The 18,096-nt window shown below is 34.9% G+C and overlaps 1 protein-coding gene across 2 annotated transcripts in view; it reads left to right on the top strand.

The window, feature by feature from the left end:
- Positions 1 to 18,096, top strand: part of THBS3 (thrombospondin 3) — a 948,644-nt gene that overhangs the window by 162,416 nt on the left and 768,132 nt on the right. For both annotated transcript variants that reach the window (XM_044080201.1, XM_044080202.1), the window contains exon 2: positions 4,150 to 4,356. In XM_044080201.1, coding sequence (XP_043936136.1) covers positions 4,150 to 4,356 — 207 coding nt within the window. The remainder of the gene's footprint in view (positions 1 to 4,149; positions 4,357 to 18,096) is intronic.

Genomic DNA, 18,096 nt, shown 5'->3' with positions numbered 1-18,096 from the left:
TGCATGGTCATATTGGACCAATACGTGATGTTATCTGTCTTTCTCTTTAAACTTGAACATTCCAAAATGTGGTTTATGTACCTTTGGCAGTATTTGATGCCCTAGCTAAGATGGAATGATAACACACCTTGTATTTAGGATAATTCCTCAGTGAACGTTTATTATGGCTTAATTAATTAATAAAGTTGCTTCACAGATATTATGACTTTCATATCATCTCACATGCTGTCTTTCAGTTCCTGCAGTTTCTTAGCTTTAGCTGGTAATTAAGTCATGGCTCTGAGGATTTTCAAGTCTTCCAACCACTCTTCATTGCATTCACTTAAATAGGCTCTTCTGAAGATATCAGCAACGTGCAGAAATTTTCCAGGTTTGCATTGAACAGCTACTTTATGCTCTTGAAAAGTTTTTAACATTCTTTGCTATCTAGTTGTTGCTTAATGTAAAGATTTTTTGAAAATATTCTGTAAGTGTTTGTAATAATAAAGATAAAGGTCTCTGTAGCAAGCTGATTGCTGCATATACTATTATAATGAGCTAACAAGTGCAGTATCAACATTCATTAAAGAGGCTGCAGTATTACCCATTGCTTCTTATATGAATGCTGGTATTGAATTTTCACCCCGTTGGCAGATGCTGACTGTGCCACCTAATAACTTGTGTTCAAGGCAGACAACCCCTTCTTCCCATCCTAGTTAGGGCTCTGTACTATAGAGGAGCATATGTATTATCAAAAATGCAATCGCCTCATCTCATATTACTCACGAGCCAAACTTGGAGCTCCTAGAGATCCAAATTGCCCTTAACAAATTGAACTATCACTTCAGTGCTAGCTACAGGTCCCCATCAATGTCCTCCAGAGGTCATGGAAATTGCATTAACACCATTGAGGGGTAAAATATCAGTTGAAATGCCTTCTTGCTAAGGGACTTCAATTACTCAAGCAGTGATTGGCATTCCTTTCCCTCTAAAAATGTATATGCTCTGGGATTCTTAGACTTTGTTAAAAATCAACGTGCTGGAACAAATTGTAAAACTAGCCACTAGAAGCTCTAAGATCCTTGACCACAACCCCAACTTCATCATGTACCCCACCCTACATCTCCTCATCCCTGGTCAAGTCTGACTATAAATTAGATGCCTTCTCTGTCATACCAAGTGACATTCTACCAACAAGTAAAATTGGCTTTAAGGACTTCTCCAGGGCAAACCTACTTCAGCTTGTATTGTACATTAGCAAAAGTCTCAACAATTTCCCATAAATGAATCCAAATGAGAGGGCTCCCTCATTCACGTCCAGTTTTTACAGTGGGGGGGGCAGTCCCCCACAAGAGCGGATTTTGCTGAACGGCATTTCTGATGAAATGTCGCTCACTGAACTGTCACTTTGCTGAAGTGATATAGACCCATTCCTGTAGACTAACCATGGCTCATATACTTGCATGCATTACATATCTTCTTCTTTCGGCTTTTTCCCGGTTAGGGGTCACCACAGCGGATCACCTGTCCGCTCATGATTGGCAGTGGAGTTTTACAGTGTAGAGTTGCCAGCCTGGCGCCCAACCTGCATTACATATAATGTAGATAATTCATATGTAATATATGCCATGTCTCCATGTCTGAAGAATAGTTAATATAAACACATTTGTATTTTCTTATACTTCCTCGTTCTCATCCCTGAGTGATAAAAATACTGCATCTTGTCCTTCTGTATCTCTTCTGTATTTAAATGTATAACCAGAATGTGTGTGTCTCTCTCTTGCTCTGCTTCTGAATGCATGTACATTGACAATGCTTTAGATTTGAAATACCATTCCCCTAGCCCATTTATTTTGGTACGGCCCATACAAACACTGTCATCATTTTCACTGAAAACAATTGGAGCTTTTCTCCCAATATTTCCTCTGTAAGGGTTTTTTTTTTTTGCCAAGTAGGATCTTTCTAGATAATAAAGCAGGCAAACAAAACAAATCAGTAAGTAGAGGCATGACTCTAGTCATACTGTGAAGACAAAAATGGCATTTGCAAGAAGTCATCTGGAGAGAATGCCAGACCTTACAGCAAATGGCCTTCCTAGCATATTTATGCTCTCAAGAGGAAATGCACATTATGAGGTACTAACAACTATCAAAGCATAACCACAAGATACTACCTTGCATTTGTTAGGAAGAAGAAAGGTAATTCCTGTAGGAGTTGCTACAACCTGCTTGTTACGCAAGTCTCTACCCTAGTGAAAATTACTTGGTAATGGAGGTTTCTTAGTTTATCTGTAGATGCATTCCATAACATTTACAGTTGCATTTGACCTAATTTCTAAAGCTAGGGTCATCAAAAAAATATTTAAAGTTAATGACTTAATTTGCCATCTAATCTCAGATTAAAAGGTTGTGTGAAATTTCACTTGCTGCTTGCAAATCTGAATATAGTTTACCTGTACCATGTCTCATGTTTCATTTTGGTTTTCTTTGTCTTATTTACTTCCTGAAGTGGTACCTCAGAGAAGGAAAATTGTTACATACAACTTTTATTTTATGCAAATGTAGATACACAATTAAATGCTGTCAAACACATACCACTGGCCACTTTCAGGAAGCCCAAATTCTGAAAAGATTGATAAATTTGTATTTGATGGTGAAATATAAGGTTGCTCAGAAACAGTGCAGCATGCCAGTTTTAGCCTCAGATCATGACACAGTCTTCTTGTTTGTATGACTTCTAATGGGAAATGCATTTTTATTAATATAGAAGGATACTTCTGTGTACATTTAACTGTTTAAGAACTATTTCAATGTGTCCAAGTATGCCTGACAGAGGTACCTTGTATTTTACTGCTTATCTGGGCACATGGTTGTGAATATGCAATCAATTTCTACACTGGACGAATAAGAAGCTCTGTCTAAAGAGGACAGTAATGCTACAAGGTTAAGTACTCATGGTTTACAGAAAAAAAATTAGTGAGGGGGTGAACCTGGAGTCTCATGAACAAGCTAACGGCACTACCTCCACTTGAACTAAATATCATAAAATAAAAAATGTGGGCAGTGGCAGTCGCATCTTTGCAGTTTATTAAACTCAGACCTAGCACTAACTTAGTCACATCTTTACAGTTTATTAAACTCAGACCTAGCACTAACTTACATAAAAAACTGCTTAAAGACATACCTTACATTTATACTTTTAGCATGCAGTTATATGACCCTTCAAATTACAAATCAGCTGACTTCTTAACTTAACAAATAAATGTTCATAATTTTGCCACTATCACTCTGAGACTGACTTGCCAAGCATTTTACATTGGCAAAACCAAAAGGTAATTTAGCCCAAGAAAATATGTACACTTGTACGATATTAAAAACAAAGTACCTACCAAAATCTTATATAAGCATTTTGGGAAATGCAGTAATTTTTATAGCTTCCTATTTTTTGTGATAAATTATTGGTTTCTCTGAGGAGTAGCTGTTGGGCAAGTACATTGGAGTACAAGGAACTGCTTTCACAGTTACTGTTAAATGCAACACCTCCCTGGGACTAAATTAAGATAAATAATCTAGTAATAACATTCTCAGAATGACAGTGGCAGAATTATAAATATTTATTTATTTTTACCGTCTTTATTATTACAATAAAAAGATTATTTGTATTTAATTATGTAATAGTATCAGTGTATATTTTTAAGTTATTTAAAAAGTCAGCTGATTTGTAATTTGAAGAGTCACATGACTGCTTGGTAAAAGAATAATGTAATGCGTATCGTAAAGTATCAAGTCTTTTATGTGAGTTACACAAACTCACTAAACCGGAGTTCAGTAAACTGTGAAGATGTGACTGGCCCCATGTTTTGTTTGTAGTTTACACATGGGATTTTTGGTGTGTTACTAACTTTTATTTTACCTAACCTAAATATTATACTAGTAGAAATGTATAAAGGATAATATATTCTTTTTGGTGAATAAAATAAAGTAATCAACCTTAATGAACATACTGCAAAAATATTTTTCTGTAATCTTAATTGCAAAATAAGGGTGCAAGCTTGTAGTGAGAAGGAGCGTTTTCAAGGCTGGGAGAACCTTTCACTGGGTTTTCTAGTCTAATATGTAGTCTGTTTAATAACCTGTGTGGATTACTAATTTTGTTCTCCCCTTTCAACAGTTATCGATCTCCTGAAGTTGAACGACATGAAGTTGATGGAAGCGGCACTGGAAAACATTGTAACAGCCACGTGGACTGTTAATGAGATGTATATAGTTGCGACCATTAAACTGCCCCCTAAGCTAGGAGGGGTGCTGTTTGGAATTTACTCAAAGAAGGACAATATCAAGTACCTGGAAGCTGCTTTACTAGGGAAGATTAACAAAGGTAAGTCAATGATTAGTAATCACAGAACAAAGGATATTATATCATAATCTGAGGTTCACAGCACATAGCGGTTTTAAATTCTTATTGCTTCTTCCTACTTTTGCTTTGATCTTAACTCTTACATAAAAAAAAATGATCCACGTATTCATCAATCTGCTAGTCATTCCATCAGGAAGAAATAAAGAAAAAAAATGTTCATAAATGCAGGATTATTGTTTTCATGTTTTCAAGTTTTGTTTATCAGCCTGTGAAGGTCAAAGTGGTCTATAAGCAATGGCTTACACTTAGGTGTGGACAATGCAAGATTTATGCATAAATGATAGTACTGCACAACCCCCCCCCCTCACCAAGGGTGCAACATAATGAGGTAAGTGTGTATTAAATCCCAACTTACCTATCAGCATGACATATTGCTATTACAGAGATGCGTTTATTTTAAAGATGTTTCAGACTTCATTACATAGTTTATAAAATAGAAACTCATTTCAGTATTTGTCATTATCAGCAAATAGTAGTGCTAAATGCAGACTGTTGTATTCTTTTTGTGCTATTAGTTTTTCTACATCAGAGCATGGTTTATGTTATGAGCTGAATGGAAACACAAGTCCTTTACTGCCCAGTTTACTATCCATTCACAATTCAAAAAAAATCGAAAAAAAAAATCTATTCTTGATTGGACTCTGATCAACTACCCCAAACAGAACTACCGGGTAGGTTGCCTTCCAGATGGTCTCAGTGACCAACTCCCTACATTCCTACTATGCAAACACTCCAACCTACCAAAACCCATTGTTTACAAACTAATACGGGATCGCAACCTTACCCTACATTATCTCAGTACTGTTCTCAGCCACTGTAACTGGGGACCACTACAAACCCTTGGATTAGACCAGGCAGTTGACTACTTTAATACTACTTTTATTAACATTCTTAACAAACTCACCCCCAGTAGGAAAATTAGAGTGAAAGCTAACTATGCACCTTGGCTAAGTAGGGACACTAGAGCCTTACTAAAAGCCAGAGATAAAGCCTGGAAAATCTGGAAAGTAGAAAACACCACCAGTTCCAAGCAAAACTACCAACAGCTTAGAAATCAGGCCAAGACTCAAACTAAACAAAATAAACAAAACTACTTCCACAATGCCCAAACAAATACTCAAAAGTACTCCCTTCGCTCTGGAATAGAATTCCAGTTCATGTGAGGCAGAGCACCTCACTGAATCTCTTCAAGAAGAATCTCGATAGGTGGATGGGGGATCATAGGTTTGTCCCAGGGATTACTCCCTTGTCACTATTAGACAGAGGCACAGTAAACTAAACCTTAAAAAGGGCACAGTATACTCAAATCAAGGGGTGGCGTAAGCCATACAGAATCGGACTAGGCTTATAATTGCCCCAGGGCAGATAGCCTAGTATGAACCTATGAACCTAAAAATCCACAAAAAATCTGGCATTCTATTAACTCCTTACTAAAACCAGGCAAAACCACTATTCCAGCTCCAAACTCTACAGATAGTAATTTAGACATAGCCACTCAATTTAACCACCACTTCACAAAATTCATCCTGGCTCTATCCAGCCAGCTAACCAATCATACTCCATCACATACCCAAACCAGTCAACTGGAAAAGACTCCCTCCTTTACTCTATCATCTGTCCCCACCTCTACAATTAAGAAACTCCTTCTAAAACTTAAACCCACCACCCTTGCAGCTGATAACTTACCTGCTACCTTCATAAAAATGGCCACTGACTCTTGATCATACCCCATCTCCATCCTAATCAACCGCTCCATACAGGAGCCATATATTCCCAAACTCTGGAAAGTATCTTATATTATTCCTCTTCATAAAGGAGGTAACTCCTATGACTTCCCAAACTATCGACCCATTGCCATCTTATGCCCCCTATCTAAAATTCTAGAGAAATGCATCCATTTGCAAGTCATGAAATTCCTGAACACACATCAGCTCCTCTCTACCACACAACATGGCTTCTGCCCTCATCACAGCACAACCACTGCTCTTCTTTCATTCTCTAATCTAGTTAACCATCACAGGAACAACAACAAATATACATTAGCCATTTTCTTGGACCTCTCAAAGGCATTTGACATGGTCTCTCACTCCATTCTGCTAGATTCTCTAGCCTCACTATCTTTCACTCCATCTACAATAGCCTGCTTTAGAAGCTACCTATCTGGCAGGCAACAATCTGTCCAATGGCAAGGAGCACTATCCCCCAAATTCCAGTTACCATTGGAGTCTCACAAGGCCCTATACTGGGCCCACTTCTTTTTCTTATTTTCACAAACAACCTGAATAGCTCTACCCAGCATGGCATACTTATTCAATATTCAGATGATTCAACCCTGATCTGCACTGCCTCATCTCCCACCATTCTACAGCAGCTTACCCAGGAAACCTTTAACTCTGTAGAAAAATGGATCTCAGGTATCCAACTAATTCTAAACCCCAATAAGACAAAACTACTACTATTTTTCCCTAACAAATCAAAAGCTGTCCTCTCCTTTTCCATTACCTCTAAAAATGGCACTACCATCTCCCCTTCTGACCACACAAAACTTCTTGGTATTGAAATTGACAAAAGTCTTCACTTTTGATATCCACATCTCACAAACCATCAAATTGGTTCACAAAAAAATGGGCGCACTATATAGGCACAAAAACTTTCTCTCACACCAAGCAAGAGTCACCCTTGCCCAGAGTCACCTTCTGTCCACAGCACCTATTTTCACCCATATTAGGAAAAACTGACCTAAACAAGCTAGAATCCTGTTACAATAAGATAGCCAAGTTTGCTACAAACTCCAGTTACAGGACACATCACTGTATTGCACTAAAAGAACTAAAATGAAACTAGAGTTACCACAACTATTTAACTACCACCAAGCTAGTTACTGCATATAACATCCTTAAGTACCCTGAAAAAAAACATCTATATCCAATCTTCTTAACCATTACACTGCAAACCAGCATCTTCGATTTAGTGACAAATCTCTCCTCTGCATCTCCAGGGCAAACAATACTGCAGGCAAAGCGCTCTTTTTCCACACCGTTGCTAAAAACTGGAATTCCCTCCTCCATTCTCTGACCACTGCCTATATCACCTACAATTTAGAAACTCCCTCAAATCACATCTACTAAACACCTGGTTATGTCCTTGTATCACTTAACCTTTACTCTCCTATCTCCCCCCTTCTTTTTCCAACTTCCAAGCTACTCACTTTAACCCTCTACAGTATTAAACCCAGCCAATAACTCTGGCTATTAGTTGCTGCTTCTCATAGCGAGCGATTGCTCCTCTTTTTTTCACAGTCATTATACATCTGCACATTAAATGGAATTCCTGACTGTTTCTCCTGGAAAATGTATTTTTCCAATGTATTTTATATATTTTCAGTGTTTGTCTGGCAAAATGTCTAACTCTTTTGTCTTGTGCTTTATTAAGCTACTGATTTGGATTCTATTTATTTATTTTTAACTTTTACATATTGCAGAACTTGACATGATGTGTATAATGCTGGAGAGATTGACTGTTGTCAGAATAACAGGATTTGAGTCATTCCTAAATCCTGTCTTCTGTTAGGTGTTTCTTTCTGGTAAATAATTAATATTTTATTTGAAAAAAAGCACAAGAGGAGAAATTAGCCACTGTGCTTAACTGTGGTATTTAAATGATTATGAATAAACTATCACTTTCTCCATTTCTTATTCTTTATAGATCCACTTCATGCATATTTCATTGCTGCCTTCTCATTTCTTCTTCTGATAAGAGCTTCATTTTTTTAATTCAGAGAGGAGTGTGGTTAGTATTTTGGTGATCATTTAGTTCACCATGCCCAGCTGGTTGATTCAGTCTTTATTGAAAGGCCAAGCCAACAAACATTATACTTTAGTTAAAACCTCTGATTTAATAATATGTAATTATAGGAGCATGGTGGTGAAGTCCTGCACAGTGTTCTGTGTTACATATTATTAAAATTCTAACATTACCCAAAGTCCTGTCAGCTCTTTGCAAACCATAGTTGTAATTTCATGCTGTATTGTATAGTGACTATATGAATCTAAAAAGGAATATGAAGTTATCAAGCCTGAGGTTCAAACATTGTAACCTAAATAACGTAACCTCAAAATAATAGAAACAATCTCTATTCTAACTCCTAACTTTGCAAAAAAATCATAAAATATCATTTTTTGCAGGGGAGCAATGCCACTACAAACCCTCATATTTAAATGTACTAACTCAAGGGTCACAGAATCTCAAAGGAAAGAGAAGAACAAGAAAAAATGCACCTTTTCAATTTACTCTTAGTTATAGTCTCAGAGATAGCTTTCAATACCATGTGTGACAGTACAGCTGCCTAGGCACTGAAGCACATGAAACTAAACATTATATGAGAAATCCTGTTGTTACTGAATACACACACACACACAGACACACACATATATATATATATATATATATATATATATATATATATATATATATATATATATATATATATATATATATATATATAAACTATTATATATATATATATATATATATATATATATATAGATATATATATATATATATATATATATAAACTATTTGCCGTATACTGTGATACAGTGGGTGTTGATAGAGAAAACTTGCGCTTAATCCCAAGCTGCTAAAATAAATGGGTAATTGCAAACAATTATTAAAAAAAAACTGTGGAATCTAAGTGTGACTAGCCTGTGATTTGGAGCAAGCTTTTTGTTTTGTGTCTAAGCTGTCAGAATTACTTTGTCAGCAATAAGAGGTCTCATGGAACCATCTTAAAAATGCAGCCCTGTGATCTCATTTACAAATGTTATCAGTAGCTAAAGCTGCCTATCCTTACCCTGCCTATTTATTTAGAGCAAGTACTGTAAAATTAATCACTGCTGTACAGGCTTTCCTGTGCTAAGCAGATCGTTAATGTCCTGACCCCTAGTGTGGACTTTACTGCCTCAATAAAGAAGAGCAGCAGCATTGATGCAGCCATCCAAACTTCAACAACTACTATCCCAACAAAAAGTTGGTGTTCTTATGTCGGGTACGCTGACCAATCAGAACCTTACCATCAGTAACCTATCACAGACCTGTTGGCTAAGGCAACTCAATAGATAAGCTCCTTCTTGTAGTGATCTAAATTCTGCATATAGCAAGGGCATTCCTAGAACTGTGAGCACAAATAAGTCAGACATAAAGTTCATTTAATAATCGGCAACAGCAATTCTCTAGCCAATTGCTATCTAGTAGATCAGCAACTAACTTATCTGTTTACTGCTAAGTGTAAAAAGAGGTTACAACTGTGTCTCCCAGTATGACAAAAAAGACATTTATCACAGGGTTCCCACCAAGTTTCTTTTTTTATAAGATCATTTTTATTAGTTTAACATATTTACAATATTTACACAGAAAGGAAAAAATTCAACATCACATCTTGTTATACAATGATAATAATACATTGAATTGTCAAGGTAATCTAATACAGTTCCCTATCAATGATTGATATCAGAGTATAGGCAAAGAGAAAGAAATAGAGAGAGGTTCTAAATGAAAGACCAGCCCTGGTAGACCTTTTAGTAGAATGTTGAACAAAAGCTGCCATTAAAAAAGGGATAATTGGTAGTGCATATAAAATATTGCACGATAACTCTAAAAATCAATCGAAGGAGGCTAGAAAGGATTGGGGAGAGAGATTGGATAAGCAATTCACAAAGAAACAATGGGAGGATATATGTTTGTATCCCAAATATGCAACAAAATCTAGAAGATTTAGGATGTTTGCTTGGAAATGTTTACATAGATATGTTTATACCCCAAGTAGACTCCAGAGAGCTTTTCCTCAGGTAGATAGCAAATGTTGGTGGTATGACAGGGAAGAAAGATATAATTGGGAACATATTTCCTGGGAGTGCAGTGAGCTGGTAGACTTTAAGGATTTTTGTGAGATGCACTGTTGGAAATGATGGGTGGGCCGATTGGTGTGATGAGGGAAATGATTTTCCTGAGCTGTGATACATAACTGGAATTGCCTAGACATGGTAAGGCCTTGCTGTCTCTAATTATGGTGGCTGCCAAAAAAACAGTTACTAGAAAATGGAAATCAGAATCTAAACCAGCTGTAATAGAAGTAGTGAATATAGTAACAGGGATAAAAAAACTGGACATGAGATCTAAAGAATAAGGTAGAAGTAAAGTTCATATGAAAAAAATGGGAATTGTGGAAACAATATATACAGAGGAGGAATGAGGTTTTAAAGAAGGCAGGACTTAAATGAACTATGTAATGCTTGACTCAAAGTGATTGGGTAGATTATAAGTGATGTATAATGTTTGCAACTGGGAGTGTTTCAGTATGGTTTCTGGGTTCCTGTTATAACGTTGAACTTGTAAAAGTTCAAATTTTACACCATACAATTGAACTTTTACAAGTTTCAAGGTTAAAACAAATGGCTCCGTACAGTGCAGAATGGGAATATTTCCCTTTTCTGCACTGAAGTGTGATCTTGGAGCTGATATATTTTAGTAGCAGGGATGTGGGGGGCACAGAGCGTTTAAGTAAGTTTTTCTTTTTTTTTTAAATTTTTTATTATATTTTCGATGTTTCAAACTTTGCTCATATGGTGTCAATCATATGAGGTTCGAAGTTTTGAAACTTCGAGTATATAATATAGACCCTGGTTTCTGATGTAAAATGCTTGTAACTAGGATTGTGTCAGTGTGGTTTGTTTTTATTTATATAAATACATGATTGCTTACGTTGTAAGTGATGGGTTAATAAAAATGTTTCTTGTTTAAAAAAAGGGGGCAGGAATCAAATAATGTTTGTAATGTTGCTTAGGTTATGTTATATATAGCAATATATGTGAAGCATAATATTTCTTAAATTTAACTTGTTAATACAGTTTAATTACTTTTATATTAATGTAAATGTGCCTATATCACAAATGATAATTCAATAAAGGTCTTTTAAAAAAAAGGAGTCTTGGTATTTCAATAGCAGCATTCCACAGCTATCCCAACCACTGCAAGTCTTATTATGATTTATGGGTCTTACTCTGATCACTACTTTTTCAGTTTTACATAGTATTGCTGTTAAATTTAAAAATTGTTTGAATGTAGGAACTGAGTTTGATTTGCAATTTTTGTAATAACTTTTCTAGCAACTACCAAGAGGGCCTAAAACATATTTTGCTCTTTGGCTTTTATAGATACAGGAAATGGAACATTCATGAGCATTACTGATCTAGTTGAAGAACAAGTACCAGACCATAACCCCTTAAAACATATTTATCGCTTCCCAATATACATTTAATTTTTCACAGTCCATAAATGTGTGTCCAATCAGCTTTTACATCTTTTCTACATCTCCAACAAACTGAAGAAGTCATAAAACTTAGAGATTTTATGGGTGGTAATAAACATTCTCTACATATATTCCCACATAAAAACTTTCCAGTATAAACTTGAAGACATTTGACTAACTGATTTAAGTAACAAAGTTTTATTCTTAACATCTGTTGAGTCATTTAATTCACTACTATCTAAAAAGTTCCAGAATTCTGCATCAAAATTATTATTCTTACTTAGAGTTAACTTATATAACTTGGGCAAGCTTCCGTTATAGGTCAGTCTACCTTCCATGATAACATTCATAAATTCATCCAATGGGGGAATAGTGTTCTATTCCTCTTCACTCATGTTATCTACAAATTCATTTAATTTCTTACTGATGGGTAATATTAACTGATTAGCAGATTCATGCAACTTATATTCTTTCATTAAATGTTCGGGCGGTGCAGTGGTGCAGCATTTAGCATTGTCACCTCACAGCAAGAGGTTCTCCAGTTCAATTCTCAGCTGGGGTGCCTTCTGTGCAGAGTCTGCATCTCCTCCCTGCATTTCTGTGAGTTTCTCCCAAGTACTCCAGTTTCTTCCCACATTTCAAAGACATGCATCTGGAGCATTTTTCCAGGCTTCCATTAAAAATGGGCTCTGTCCCAGTCAGACTTTCCCCGGTAAATAAATGTTAAATAAATAAAAAAAAATAAATTCTAGGGACTTAGCTTTTCCTTTTTCAAATCAATCAGACCATAATATTAATCTATTCCTTTTTCGTAAATTCATCTTAACATTGTTCTGAGTTTCCTTAAATCTAGAGGTTTGTGCAACAGAAAATCATAAACATTTCCATTTTGATATTAATGGAGTTTTAAAAACATATTTCTTAACTGTTTTAAGAATTGATTTCATATAAGCATATTCTAAAGTTGAAATGAAATTTCTTATAAGGTAAATTTTGCTAGCCAGATGAAAGGATTGTTATATATTTCTAATTTATCATATTTAATGAACGTATAAGAATGTAGTATAATCTGCTCCTGGATGGTTTTCCATTGACTAGTGTAAGTTGGTAAGTTGAGTTTATCCAGAGTATAATATATTTAAAATTTGCAGCAATAGGATAAGATTCCGCATCTGGGAAGCTAATGCCACCATACCATACTCCCATAATCTTATATGATTTCTATAAGCAATTATTTGCTTTTTAGGATACCATAAGAATGAAGTTAAAATTTTTTCCATTTTCTTTAATTTTTTTGTCAGGTATTAAAACTATTGAATGCAATATATATATATATATATATATATATATATATATATATATATATATATATATATATATATATATAAACCTTGAGTAATTTAATCATTTTAATGAGTGCTAACCTATCCTTAAAAGTAACAAAAAAAATTCAGTTTTTTAATTAGAAGTAACACTTCAATTATTTTTTCAAAATTACTATTAGTAATCTTACTCATATCTTTATTCTTAAATATTTCAGTTCTTTTCTTTCCCAGTTATATTGATATTTATGTTTAAACTTGCTATCTAGTAACTGATTTAACACTAGCATTTCAGTTTTATTATTATTAAATTTTCAGCAGCATTACTTCTTGAAACGTTTCAATTTCCTCATATATTTCTTTGATTGAATAATTTAAATCTCCTATAGTTAGCAAAATATCATCTGCAAAAAACTGTATTTTACACTGAAAATCTCTATGCATTGAGAATCCATCACATTTTCATTGCTTCTTATACTGTTAGTTAAGGGTTCAATAACTAATGCAAATAGTAGAGGAGACAAGGGACACCCTTTTTTGTGCCTCCATTTAAAGTGAATCCTTGAGAATTGTAAGATCCAATTTTAACATATACTTTGGAGTCTCTATACAGGTTTTTAATGTTCCAATAAACTGTTCTGGAAATGCAAATGCTTTAAAAGTTTTAAACAAGAAGTTCCAAGCTACAGAATCAAAAGCTCTCTCAGTATCTAAGCTAATAAAGGCCAATTTCTTGTTCATTCCTTTTGCTAACTCTAAGATGGTTATTACCGTTTTTATATTATCACACATTACTCTATTGACTGTAAATTCTGTTTGACCTTAATTAATTAATTTATCTACTATATCTTATAATCTTTTAGCAAAAATGGAAGTAAATATTTTATTCACATTTAATATTGAAACTGGTCTATATGAGGAAACCAAATTATTATTTTACCTTGTTTAAATATAGGTGAGATTACAGAAATTTCCACGAGTGAGGAATTATTTTGTCACTCTGAATTATCCTGTAAACATCACTTGGTAATTGTAAAATATTTTTATAAAGAAAGCAGGCTATATAGTTCCATACTTAAACCATCTAATCCTGGAACTTTACCATTTTTACCTTTTTTTAAAGCTTCTTTAACTTCTACAAGGTTAATAGGCTTATTAAACAGAGATATGTGTTGGTCATTAAGTTTATTAGTAACATTTTCTCTAAACACTTTTCAATTTTGTCATCATGGTTATTATTTTATCTTCATTAAGATCCTCGTGGAATTTTTTTAAAAATGATAAACAATTCCTTTATTTCTTAAGTAAGCATATTAGTATGAGGATTTCAGATGTTATTGATTTGTACCTTTTTTACTTAACATCTTACTCCTATTAGCTAATCTATGTAAATTTTTTGAAGTCATTGCATAACTGTGCAATTTTATTTTTTCGAAAGCTATCTCCACTTTATGCATTAAAACTGTTTGATATTCTTTTGTTAATTTTTTAATGACTTCAGTATTATTATTAATTTCTTTGTTTGTTGTTCATACCTCTCTCTGTTTTTCATCTTGTATTTCTAACAACTATTTATCACACTGTTTCATTTTATTACTAGTCCATCTTTCCATTCTATCTTTAATATGCATTTTAAGGAGTCCCATAGCATGATTTTGCTAATATGACCATTACCAGTCAAAGATAAAAAAAAAATAACATTCTGTTCCTTAAGGTAACTCTTAAATTCTTTTAACTTCATCATATATACTGGGATTCTGCAAATAATCTGAAATTTCCTTTATATCCATTAATATATTTATACTTAGGGCATTATGATCAGATAAAGGACAAGGAATAGTTTTAAAATAATTCACAAGGAATAGTTTTAAAATAACTCATTTTGGCTTTGTCAAGAGGAGGTCATGTCTGCTAAACTTGGTCGACTTCTTTGAGACAGTCACCGAAGCCATGGACTAGGGGAAGACTGTGCACACCGCCTACCTTGACCTGGCCAAAGCCTTTGACACTATTCCCCACTCAGGCATAATAGATAAACTCTCTCAACTAGCCATAAATCCATATGTTACCAAATGGATAGCAAACTGGCTGAGTGATCGAACACACAGAGTCAAAAAAAAAAGGAAGCCACCTCAAGCAGTAGACCTCTAACAAGTGACGTACCCCAGAGTTCAGTCTTGGGTCCTCTGTTATTTTGGATATACTTTTCTGAGGTGCATGCCAAAACCAGTGGGCTATGGCTGATCAAGTTTGCAGATGACCCCTAGTGATGTGGACATCCTCCAAGAGGGTCTCACTCAGACAAATGACTGGTGCCAGAAACATGGCCTCAAGCTGAATACCAAAAAATGCATCATCCCCTTTGAGGAGAGTGACATCCCCACAAATTATCACATAAATAACATCCAAAGCACTAAATAATTCATGAGGGATTTGGTCACCTAGGTTGATAGCAACCTGACTTTTGACCACCATGTTGTTTCCATGGGATGGAAAGCCTTCTACATGGCTCACCTCATCAGTAAGGGTATCACATCCAGGAACAAGGAGGTCATAACATCCCTGTATTCGTCCCTTATAAGGCCCATTATTGAGTACAACGCACCGTTCAGCATGTACCTCGCAAAGCAAATGCAGCAGCTGGAGAGACCACAGAGGTTCTTCACCAGGAGAATCCAGGGCCTCAAACATCTACCATACACAGATAGGCTAAAAGCCCTATCCCTCTATTCAGTTTCATACAGACTCATCAGAGATGACCTCTGTCTGGCATACAAGGTGATCATGGACCTCACCTTGATGGGACTGCTGCATGTCCACAAATCAAGCTCCACTTGAGTAACCCGCATGCATGGCCTCAACCTGGTCTGTGAAACCAACACAACCTTTTGGTGGGACAAATTTGTGTCCCAGAGACTCCCTCATCTATGGAATAGACTCCATCTCCACACCAAGAAGAGTACCTCTTTACCCCTTTTTAAGTGCAACCTGGATAACTTGGATGGGAAACAGAAAATATACCCCTGGGATTCCACCCATGTCCCTGCTGGACAGAGGCATTGGGTGCTGATTTGTCTAAACATTGGCTAAACTCTTGGCTAGGCTTATAAGGGCCTCAGGGCCAATAGTCTAGTAACCTCCTATGATCCTATGATTCTGTGAGTAAATAAATCTATAGCAGCATGAATCCTATTAATTGTAGTTTGTGTCCCATGCACATAAGAAATAGTGAGTGAAGAACAATGACTTATCTTCTGCTTGTACTAGTAGATCAACTAAATTATTATTATCAATCCATCTGTTTAGTCCTTTAGCTGATGCTAGTATTTTAGATGTCTTCTTCTCACTTGTAACTTCTATATTAGATACTCAGTAAAAAAATCTCCTGCTAAAATGAATCCAGCCTTCCAATGACTTTGTAGTAAGTTTAAATGACCTTTAGACACTCTTGCACTTATTCCAGGGATCCAGTAAAAATTAAATAATGTGTAGGGTTTGCCATTATATTTAATTATTATAAATGTATACATTCCTTTGGGATCATTGATGGATTCTATGACCTTTGGCATAATAGATTTTCCCCAAAGTATAGCAGTGTTAGATTTTATGAATATTAGTCTGAAATTAATTATGTTGTAAATATGCTGAAAGAAAAGGCTTGCTTAAATGCAGAAACAGAGTTTAGTAATATATGATCAGCAGTCATACTAAATGACGATGGCTTGGAAAAGGAATCTGCTGAATGGACATTTTTCCCTTACAGACTCAAACAGGATGTATGCAAGAGCAAAAATACAAAATCTGCTTTTAAAGAATGGACATTTTTCCCTTACAGACTCAAACAGGATGTATGCAAGAACAAAAATGCAAAATCTACTTTTAAAGAACACTGACATGCTTTTCTGCATATAAAAAATGGACACAATATGTTTCCTAAAACAACAGGATATGTTTATGACACTGTGACAATGTGTTTTCTCAAAAATATGTTTTTCTGCATGAAAAACAGGATATGGCACAAGAACAGATTTTTTTATACAAAGATCCAAATAAAATACAGGATATTCACACTGTCAGAAAAGCTGATCTCTGACAATGTGTTTTCTCAAAAATATGTTTTTCTGCATAAAAAACAGGATATGCTTATCAGCATTGGTACAAGAACATATGTTCATATACACAGATCCAAATAGAATACAGAACAATGTGTTTCCTCAAAAATATGTTTTTCTACATGGACATCAGGACACTGTTACAGGATATTCACACTGTCAGAAAAGCTGGTCTCTTACAAGACATTGTTAAACAAGGAAGCTTAGTATTGTTTCTACAGGATAAGCAATTCTCCAAAATAGAATACAGAACAATGTGTTTCCTCAAAAATATGTTTATGCATGACTAAAAGTGTATATAAAGAGCTGTATAAATCCAGCTATGTTAGAGGTATGGTAGGGACACAAGTCCTAAGGTAAATGTTATATCTCTCACATCATCTGTACTATATGAGAAGTAAAGTTGGAACAGTACTTTTAAGCTGTAACGTGTTTCCGTTTGGTTTATTATAAAAAGTTATTTGTTACTGCTCTCTAAAGTTGATGCTGCAAAGTATATTCTCTCATCAGTGTATATTCTGCAAGTTTCTGTATGCAACAGACTGTGAATGCAAATATAATAAGACTTTGAATTTTAGTAGAATCCAGCCAGCAAGACTGAGTGTCATAAGAACACTGCAAATCCATCACACCAAGCAGTAAGCAGAGAGAGATCAAAATATTTTTTCAAGCAGTTCCTCTCCTCTTTTTGTTAAAAAAGCAGATAATAACATTATGTAACCTAAGTTATTTAAATATTGTATATCTTTATCTATAAATGAGTCTCTTGCAAGAATATGAAGTCTTCTCTATTTAATTTTGAAGATCTCATTAATAAGTTCCTTTTATTGCCATTATTTAATCCATTTACATTAATAGGTAATAAATTAAAACTATCCATACTGTGTATTTAAAAAGATTTTTTTAATGTAATATGATACATTTATCAACCCTATTAATTTAGTTATACATATAAGGTTCT

The sequence above is a fragment of the Protopterus annectens genome, chromosome 8.part0, assembly GCF_019279795.1.
Source record: "Protopterus annectens isolate FY-2018-M chromosome 8.part0, PAN1.0, whole genome shotgun sequence".
Lineage (NCBI taxonomy): Eukaryota > Metazoa > Chordata > Ceratodontiformes > Protopteridae > Protopterus > Protopterus annectens.
The sequence above is the reverse complement of the archived record's forward strand: the minus strand, read 5'-3'. Positions and strand labels throughout refer to the sequence as shown.